We start from the raw sequence: 9,470 nt of genomic DNA, 5'->3' as shown, positions 1-9,470 counted from the left end.
GAGAGAGAGAGAGAGAGAGAGAGAGAGAGAGAGAGAGAGAGAGAGAGGGAGAGAGAGAGGAGGTGTGAAAGCAGGTGACGGAGAGGCCTGCAGGGCAGAACAAGCAAGACGGAGACACGGGAGAAGAGTGCCAGCTCGGGGCCAGCAGGAGCAGCAGAGCCGAAGCAGTAGGTGCCGGGATCCGGGGCACGGGGCTTCCGAGGCCTGGCTGGACTGTGACTACACTGACCCACCACAGACAGCCCTGCAGAAGCCAGGACCGTCCCCATCGGCTCGCAGCCCTGACTTCCCACTCTCCTGCTCTGCCCCGAGGACAGCCTTCCCAACCATGCAGGGAGCTTCTGAGAGAGAGAGATGGAGAGAAACACACTCTGTTTCCAGGAAGAAAGATTCATGACGAAGAAGACCTTGAGGGGTCGCCTCTGACCTCGGGCAGCCCTCGGGACAGTCCCAGGCGGCGGCGGAGGAAGGGGCTGTCCTTCCCGCCCTGGGCCTTACCGCTCAGGGAGACAGCAGGACTGTCCCTCGGAGAGTTCCTGAGTGGGTCTGCCACTGCTGCGGACAGGGCCTTCTGCTTCATGGCATGGAGCATTTCAACAAGTTTCTCTTTGTCTATGAGAAAAGCAGCCTGAGATTAACAACACCGTTGCGTCACTGCTGAGAGGTAAGGGGAGCAGGCTGCTAGCCCAGGCCGTGACTGGCAGGTGCAAGTCCTTTAAACCAACAACAACAAAGCAAGCACCAAAGGGACAGGCTGTGTTTAAAGGAAGAAATCTTCATTTTAGAGTGAGCCCAGATTCTGCTTAGCTTTTACTACAGAGCGTTCTAGATGCAGTCCAAAAATAACTATGTGTGTACAGCAAAATAACGGGTTCCTATGATCTTCAGAGGTGACTGCCAATGCCGTATTCTTATTTAAAAGACTCAGACACACAAAAGGTCCCAACACAAAGAAGCAACCCCAGAAGATCCACACATCCTCCTCCCCTACAGCTCCTGGTATGTGAGCCCAAGTCCCAGGATGGTTGCCATCTACCGAAACGGGACCAGAGCCCCGTGACGCCTACCGCGGCGAGTCCCTGTTGAGGTGGCACTTGTTACTGACACGAAGTGCTTATGTTATTGGTGGCGTCCTCTAGGAATTAGGAATTAAGTCAGGCAAAAAGATGCTTGTTACAGACTGTAGTTGTTCCCAGGGACTGGTGCTGGTGATCAATACGTCACTGCCTCAGAGTGCACGGCTTCCACTTTACTGGTTAAAGGCAAAAAGCAAACGGCCACGCCCCACTAATGAAGTAAGTGGAAGCAAGTACGTGACCAGTAAGCACTTCTGCTTTCATCTGGACTCCTTCCAGAGAGAAGGGACGACCTAGGTGTCAGCAAGTTGGACTTGGAAGTGTGCAAATGAGCACCTGGACAGGCCAAGTTCTCACCTGAACTCACATCCTGGCGCTAAGCGAGCGCGGGGAGCAGACCCAAGAAGGGGATACCAGAACGCGTTTAGAGCGCACCACTCCTTCTGCACTATGGACTCCAGCCCAAGGAGGCGGCCCCAACATGGCCCCTGGTGGCCGGACGGACCTGGAAGCACCTTCCAGGGCAAGCTGTCCCATCACGGCATCTGCTGTCTCTGCCTGGCTGCCACGGGCCACCCCGAGCCTCCTGCCATGGGAACACGAAGTGCCGTGGGCCATGCCGGCCCCCACCAAGAGGAAAGAGCCGCTATTGCGGGAAGGTGTGATGCGACCGTGCACCCAGGGGTCGTCCCACTCGCCGGGAAGTCTGACAAGTGACAGAGCAGCCGACAAAAGTGGGCTTTACACACAGAACAAAGGCCACTGATGCGACAAGAGAAATGTGCTCGAAGGAGGGGAATTTGCGTTTGGGGTGGAGAGAAACTGGATGCCCGAGAGACACGGGGGTAGGCCTGTGAGAGCAAAGCGGCTGCCGCCTCGGGGGCCGGAGGAAGTTGAGAGAGCCCCAGGATGAAGTGGTTCCAGATCCCACCAGGAGCCCACGGCCCCTGCTTGTCCAGAAGCTCATGGCCACAGTGACCCCACCCCGTGGGGCCCGCACCAGGCCATACCTTTCCTCTTCTCGGCACTGATGTGAGTCAGGTTGAAGATGGTCAGGAACTTCTTCTTCTCTTCGAAGTTGGGGCTGTTGTTCATCTCGTCGGGACTGTAGCGGGTGGACAGTGCCAGTCTCGGTGAAGGCGTCTGCCGCTTGTTCTGAATCGTCGGGGGCGACGGGCTTCTCTCCCTCAGCATCCGCCGCCGCTTCCTCCGCTTCTGGGTCAGCAATTCCTCCTTCTGCTGTTGGGTGGTCAAGCCAAAAAGTTGCAAAAACTCTAGCTTCTAGATTGGGAAAGAAAACAAATGAGTTTGAAACCACTGGCAGTGGCATGCTTCCACTGTCCCAGGGGCCCCTCCTGGGGTCCGCGCAGCCCTTGTGCCGTGGCCCACTCTGCGCCGGGCCACAGAGGGGTAGGACCGTGACAGTGAGTGCATCCAGACACCCGCAGTCTGTGGGCATGGAGGAGCGCAGGGAGTCCCAGCAAGTGCGGGGCTGCCCGGGACAGTGGGAGGGAAGCCAAGAAGCAGGCTCTGATGGGGGCACCAGAAGCCCAGCCCGCAGCCCCACATAGTGGGGACCAGATTCCAGATACCTCGGAGCAAGTGTCCAGCTTGAGTGGCGGCTGCTCGGCCACGCAGCGGAGGTGGGCCCTGACCTCCTCCTCGTCACTCTCATCGTAGGAGTCATCCACGTCGTAGAAGTATCCTGGGGGCAAGAATGGATTCATCGGGCTGGGCAAGGAGCCTTGTCCTCCAGCGGATGCTGCATACACGGGGCCCCTCTGTGTCGTGTGTACAGACGCACCTGTGAGACCAAGCCCTGCCGACCGCTCTGAGCACCCCAAAACCCAGATTCTTTTTATCCCAGGTGGCAATGTGCATTAACCCCCAGTCCTAGGATTTTAGCACTTTATAGGGATGGCAACTGGGGGGTGGGGGTGGAAGATGCAGGAGGCAGATGCCAGGCTTCCTCTGGACCCCAAGTGACCAGACTAAGGTAGTGTGAACAGACAGTGCTCTCTCTGCAGGAAATCACTCAGCCCGCAGGCCTGGGGCTGTGTCCATGGCAACCCAAGGCTGTGTGTGCATATCCACTCCCTCCTACTGTGGCCATCTGGGTCCACTACCCAGGAAGGGACAGGCACACTCAGGGCCCTTCCTAAGATGCAGAGAACTGTAGAACCCCTGCACCAAGGGCACCAGGGTATCCCCTCATCCTCCCTCACAAGGCAAGCGGAGGAGAAAAATACTTGTCAGGCCCGAAATCTAGCCTAGAACCATCACCTGGGAAGACCTGGCCTCGGCCCCAGCTTCTGGCTAAGAGGCTGAGTTCAACAGGAGAAAAGAAACTGGTCTGGAGTAGCCCCTGACCCCTCCTGGTCAGACAGGGTGTGCAGGTGGGGGACAGCCAAGGGCACCCTGGGCCTGCTGGCTGACACTCCCCCACCCCCACCGCAGGAGCAGGAAGGAAAGGGGCCAGACCTCCTGCCCTTGCCCCACTCCCACCTGGGCCTGCCGCCCCCGAGGACGGCAGCCCTTAGGAGGAGCCCCCACCGGGCCCAGGCCTGTTCTCTCAACAGCCTCCTCCCTTGTTATACTGCACCATTAATATTTAAAACCGTGTTATAAGCCTCTGTTCATCACTAATTAATTGTGTGTGTCTGTGGAACCATCCTTCCAGAAAGCTTTGATTTGGCTTTTTGGGCCAATTTTCATTGTAGCAGGACCGGCAGGGACCCCAGGTCTGTCTCCCCAGTGGAGGTGTCAGATAGCGACATGGAGGCCAGTGAACTTGCTCCCCGAGCTGCTAAAAGCCCACGGCAGGAAGCAGGAGTGGGAGGAGGGCTGGCACCGCTGCCCCCTCAGTCCCAGGAAGCCTCCAGGGAGGCCGCACCTTTCTCCTGGGCCTCTCGCCGCCTGCGCTCCTCCAGGTCCAGCTTGCTGACCAGCCTCCGCCGCTGCTGCAGGAACTCATCGTAGATGTAGGCGGGGTCCGGGCCCCGTGGGGCTGCGGGCCGGTAGGGTGAGCCTGGCTTCAGGGGCCCGGTGAGCTCCCCAAAGGGGGCAGGCTGGGTGAGGGAGGCCCGCTGCTGGCCCAGGATGGTCTGGGTGGATTTTTCCAGCTCAGCCAGAAAGGGCCCGGGCCCGTGAGGAAAGGCCTGGTGCTCCAGGCTCGCTGCCTCTCTTGGGGGTGGCTGGTACTTGTCCAGGGGGGTGGCCTCTCGCTTCCGGGGCCCCTCCTCCACCTTCTCCGGGCAGTAGACCCGTTCCACCTTCACCAGTGGGACGGCCGCCTGGCGGCTGGGCTCAAACGGAGTGGGGTGGCTGTGCAGAGGGTGGCTCTCAGGGGCCCGCCGTGTCTCCAGGGTGCTGTCCATCAGGGACACCGGGTTCCAGAGGCCCGTGGGCACAGAATGGTGCTGGGGCTTGGGCGAGATGAGCGGCGGGGGCCCACCAAAGTGCTGTGGGGCGTCTCGGCCGCCCAGCTCTGGACGGTTTGGTCCTGGCCTAGGGAATGAGCAGAGCAGGCCATCAGTCACATAGCAGCCCCGCCCGCTGCCCACCCAGGAACTCCCCGGAGAGCAGAGCTGGAGGGGCACCAAGGCTGCTGCCCGTGGACTCCCATCTCCCCTGCACAGAGCTGGAGGCAGGTAGGTGTAGACTTTTGAGAGGACACAGAAGCTCAAAGGTGGACGCTGCTTGCTGAGGACAGAGACAGTCTCAGGCCAGACCCACCTGTGCTCCTGTTTCTCACCCATGACCTGGCAATAGCTCCTTACTTTCTACCACTTCCTGAATCCCTGTGAACTCTGTGTAAGGACGGACCTGCACCTTTGTCTTCCACAGGAAGTCCCACTGAAGAGAGAATAAAGACAAGTCCCAACGGCAAAGGTGTGGCCTTGTCATTGGCACCCCTCCACATGTGCCAAGCAGTGGGCAGATGCAGAGGGCAGGCCAGCCCTCGAAGGGGCCACTCTCCTCTCTCCCAGGTGTCTTCTCAGCCCAGTGGGGCGGGGCAGACCTGCTTCCAGGGTGACCCCCCCCCAGTTAGGGTGGGTCTGTGCTGTTGCCAAACCCCAGTGGTCCCCATCAGAACGGCAGCCTGGGCGGCTCAGTCGGTTAAGCATCTGCCTATGGCTCAGGTCATTGATCTCGGAGTCCCAGGATCGAGCCTCACGTCGGGCTTTCTGCTCAGCGGGGAGTCTGCTTCTCCCTCTCCCTGTGTGCTCTCCCTCTCTCAGGTAAATAAATAAAATCTTAAAAAAAAAAAAAAAGCAACAACCCCACGTGGCCCCAAAGCAGCAGCTACACCCCAAGAGTCTTCACGGAGCCAAGCCACCTGCTGGAGCATGGCGCCCCCACACTCAGGCAGGGCGGGAACTAGAGGGAACCTTCTATCAGGTAAGACACTCTGCCTCTACCGTAGCAGGCTTCCAGGGCTCTCCCCACCTGAGGGGGGGTGCGGACACTGAACCATAGCCACCGAGTTACTCCGAAATGCAGGCTGGGAGAAAACCCCCCAGTGCCGCTGTACCTCTGATCAGCAGAGTACAAAAGGGGACCATACCAAGAAGCCACGTGTCCTTAAACCCAAAGGAGTAACACCCATCAGCAGGCTAAGTACGTCATGCACCGGAGCTAAGCCCCGACTGGTTTTCTAGCCGGGGACACAAGGGCCCGTCAGATGTCAGGTTCGTGCTGCTGTGAGGCCGAGTGTGCTGCCAGCCACTACAGGGACCACGGAGGCCAGGAGAGGGCAGCTGGGGGCCCGCATGAGGCTGCTAGGTCCTGAGACAGAGGCTGCCCCTGCTGGGGACAGTGGTGCTGGGATCCTCGGGCCTTGGGCAAAGGCACACTCCCATGGGAGTCAGAATACCCAGACTTCATCAGGAGGCGCCAAGGGGTGCTGGCTGCTCTCCCAGTGCCCGGGGCGGGGAGAGGGACGAGCAGAGACCAGCCCACAGAAGCAGCGGAATGGTCTGCAGACAGCGGCCCTCACTGCGGCCATGGCAGGCAGTGCAGGCCGCGGCTGGGGCAGAGCACCTCACACCAGATCAGCCAAGCCAATCCCCGCGGCTGCCCTACCCAACGGCAGACGCCACGGCTGGGCTGCGGAACAGGCCAGCAGCACCCAGGGCCCCGTCGGCCAAGAGCTGAAGGTAAGAGAGGGAAGGAGCACATGGATGTCGAAAAAACCTCCGACCCAGACAGCATCCCCGACGTTAAGAGCTGGAGAGACACTCCCCAAATCTTCCCACTGGCCCGCCTTGTGCACTACTGGGGAAACTGAGGCCAGCATCCCCCGTCCCTGAGACGTGGCCAGGCTCTGTGCCAGCTCTGGCTGATGAGCCCTGGAAGGCTGGATGGTGGGGTAGGGAACACTACTAGGTGACAGCCAGACCAACAGGTGGGAGCGGGGAGGCCTGAGGGCAGCTGTAAGTGGAGGAAGGGGACCAACGACGGGCACAAAGGACTCCCGGGGGATCCCAGAATGGGGCTGGGAAACGAGTATTATTTATTGCAATGACAATAAACTTAATTTCTTACTTAAACAAAAATACAGTCCACTTTTTCATTAAAAAACGTTTGGGCTCGAAAGCAGGGACAGACAGATCGGGTGTAATGATCAATTAAAGCTTCTCTCGCCCCCTCCAGGCGCCACGACTGTCCCCGCGGGCACACAGCCAGGCTGCGTGGAAAGGCCCTGGCTCTGGCCGGCGCCTGTCCCCAAGTGATGGGACATCACTCTGAGTGCCTCTTTTCCTGGCCTGGAGCCTCTTCTTCCTCGCAGGCCAAACAGGTCGGGCTGGGGGGGAGGGGGGACGGGGAGCGCGCGGTAGCAAGTGAAAGCACTCAGGAGGCAGGGTAAACTGCAGGCGCTCCATAAATGCTGGCCGGCTACGAGCAAATCCAAGCGTGAAGACCACCCCCCGGGGTTCCCTGGCACTCCCCGACCCCGCCGAGCCCCACCTGGCGCTCTCCGGCCTGTGCTCCGCCTCCGTGGGCACCGGGGGCCGGCCCATGTCCAGGTGCTGCTCCAGCACCTGCTGCCGAAACTCCGACACCTGGGACTGCCGGTCCTCCTTCTCCTGCCGCAGCCGCCGCTGCCGCGCCAGCCACTTTTCCTCCTCGTTGGTGCGCTGGATCAGCAGGGCTGTGGTGGCGCTGCTGCCCGGCAGCGGGAAGATGCTGTGGTTGGAGAGGAGGCTGGGCACGGCGTGGTGGGCGGTGGGCGCGGGGTGCAAGGGGTGCTGCCCGGGCTTCGGGACCTGCAGGCCCGCCTCCTTCAGCTTCTCTGTGGGGGGGCAGGGGGGGGGAGAGGCTGTCACAGTAGCATCTCTGCACCGGGGGCCCAGCCCACGCCTGCCCCCAGGGCCCCTACGGATGCTTTCAGGGAGCACGGCCTCTGGGAACGCTGGGTGGCCGGTGGGCACGGCTCCCGATCGGACCCGCGGGGGTGCGGCAGCTCTGGGCTCGCGCGGGCTGGCGAGAGTAGACCAAGCCCTCCAGAATCACGCGAGCCCGTTGTTAACGAGCCGTTGTTAAGTCTGATTACATAAGCTCGCGATAAAACAAAATACGTTCGGGCGCCTGGGTGGCTCAGTCGGTTAAGCGACTGCCTTCGGCTCAGGTCATGATCCTGGAGTCCCGGGATCGAGTCCCGCATCGGGCTCCCTGCTCGGCGGGGGGTCTGCTTCTCCCTCTGACCCTCCCCCCTCTCATGCTCTCTATCATTCTCTCTCTCAATAAATAAATAAATAAAAATCTTTAAAAAGAATAAAATAAATAAAACACGTTCAAGACGAAGGTCATCGCTCCCTTCCTGATGCTTTCACTGCAGTTCACTACGGTGCGTGGCAGCCTCGACGGGATCCACGTCTCTTGTATCGGGGGCCCCCGGGCACCTCCCCCCAGCTCCCGCCTGGCTCCGCGACCTCGCGTCTGCAGCCTGAAACGGGACCCGCGGTACCTGCGCGCGTCGGGGTCAGCTGCTCCGAGGGCTTGCCCCGCTCCTCGGCGGCGTGGCTCCGCAGTCCGTGCAGCTCGGCCACGGGCAGGAAGGCCGGCTCCAGCGCCTTGGCCGCCAGCAGGTCCTTCTCGCGGGCCCGCTGCTCCCGCTGGCGCTCCAGCTCCCGCTCGCGCTCCTTCTCCCGCTCGCGCTCCAGCTCCTTCTCCCGCTCGCGCTCCTTCTCCCGCTCCCGCTCGCGCTCCTTCTCCCGCTCGCGGTCTGCTTCCCGCTCCCGCTCGCGCCTCAGCTCCTCATCCAGCTGCAGCCTGCGGGCCAGGGCACGGGGGTGGGGTGTGTGACGGCGCTGCGCTGGCACGGGGGGGCCAGGCACAGGCCCCTGGCACCGCGACAGCAGACGCGCAGGCTCACCCGGAGGCCCCAAGGCCCCGGGACCGAAAGCCGCACACCGACTCCCTGAGCCTCACCACACGCTCACACCAGGAGGCCCGCGGCGACGGAGCTCGACCGAGACCAAGCTCGAAGTCGAGCACCGGCCCCTCCCCGCCTCGCAGGTGAGCAGCCCGAGCACACGAGGCCTAGCCCGGCCACCCCGGCCCAGCACAGGGCTTACCTCTCGGCGCTGAGGCTGGACATCCGCTCCGAGTGCAGCGCGGCCAGGGACGAGTGGGAGAGCTCAGGGGGGTAGCGGACCCCGGAGAGGTGCAGATGCATAGCGGACGGGTGCAGTGGGGGCAGGGAGCCGGGGGTGGGGATGGGGTAGAAGGGGGACCGCAGGGCTGACAGGCAGTAGGAGTCATCCATCCTGTGCGGAGAAGACGGGGCGCGGTGAGAACCCAAGTTAAAGAAAACGAAGCCCAGGCCCATCCGAAGGTATCCTCCAGCCAGGGCAGAGTGGCCGCGAGCCTCCCCAAAGGCCGTGCGGGTAGAGGCCATGGCCAGCCCCAGAGCCCGGCCAGGACCCTTCCAGGCCTGACCGGCAGGCCTCCTGTGAGCAGCAACCCGCGCTCTACGGACGCGTCGGGCTGGGATTTGGGAGGCTCCTGCACAGAGCACGGGCGTGGGACACACCTCCCCTGGGGCTTCTCGGTTACGCAGAACAGGCAGCCCGTGGGGGAGGGGCAGCACGGACCACGGGGGGCCTCCCACCAGGGGCAAAGCCCTAATGGCGGACTCGGAAGGCTGGGGGCTGCTCTGAGACATGGAGCCTGGCCCCAGGACGTGAGGGTGACTCAGCGAGGGGCCTCACCTGAAGGCCGGGTGGGGGAAGGGGTGCGGGGTCAGGTAGCTGGGGTGGTAGTAAGCGGCAGCGGCGGCGGCGGGGTCCAGGCCGAGGGGCGGCAGGGAGGACATGCGGAGGTCCTCGGTGGTGTGGTAGGGCCGGAAGCTCCTCAGGTAGTCCTCGGTCATGGTGCTCGGGGGCACCA

At 62.0% G+C, this 9,470-nt stretch overlaps 1 protein-coding gene across 1 annotated transcript in view; it reads right to left on the bottom strand.

Moving 5' to 3' along the window:
- The window catches only part of GSE1 (Gse1 coiled-coil protein), a 52,141-nt gene that overhangs the window by 10,113 nt on the left and 32,558 nt on the right, over positions 1–9,470 (bottom strand). Inside the window, exons 5-12 of the mRNA XM_044911424.1 lie at positions 9,293–9,470; positions 8,657–8,848; positions 8,047–8,351; positions 7,047–7,371; positions 3,970–4,583; positions 2,669–2,781; positions 2,087–2,357; positions 499–612 (exon numbers count right to left, since the gene is read on the bottom strand). The exon at positions 9,293–9,470 is cut by the window's right edge and continues 22 nt beyond it. Of these exons, the coding sequence (XP_044767359.1) occupies positions 499–612; positions 2,087–2,357; positions 2,669–2,781; positions 3,970–4,583; positions 7,047–7,371; positions 8,047–8,351; positions 8,657–8,848; positions 9,293–9,470 (2,112 nt within the window). The remainder of the gene's footprint in view (positions 1–498; positions 613–2,086; positions 2,358–2,668; positions 2,782–3,969; positions 4,584–7,046; positions 7,372–8,046; positions 8,352–8,656; positions 8,849–9,292) is intronic.

Source organism: Neomonachus schauinslandi, chromosome 16 (assembly GCF_002201575.2).
Source record: "Neomonachus schauinslandi chromosome 16, ASM220157v2, whole genome shotgun sequence".
NCBI classification, from domain to species: domain Eukaryota; kingdom Metazoa; phylum Chordata; class Mammalia; order Carnivora; family Phocidae; genus Neomonachus; species Neomonachus schauinslandi.
This window is presented reverse-complemented; position numbering and strand designations above follow the sequence as displayed.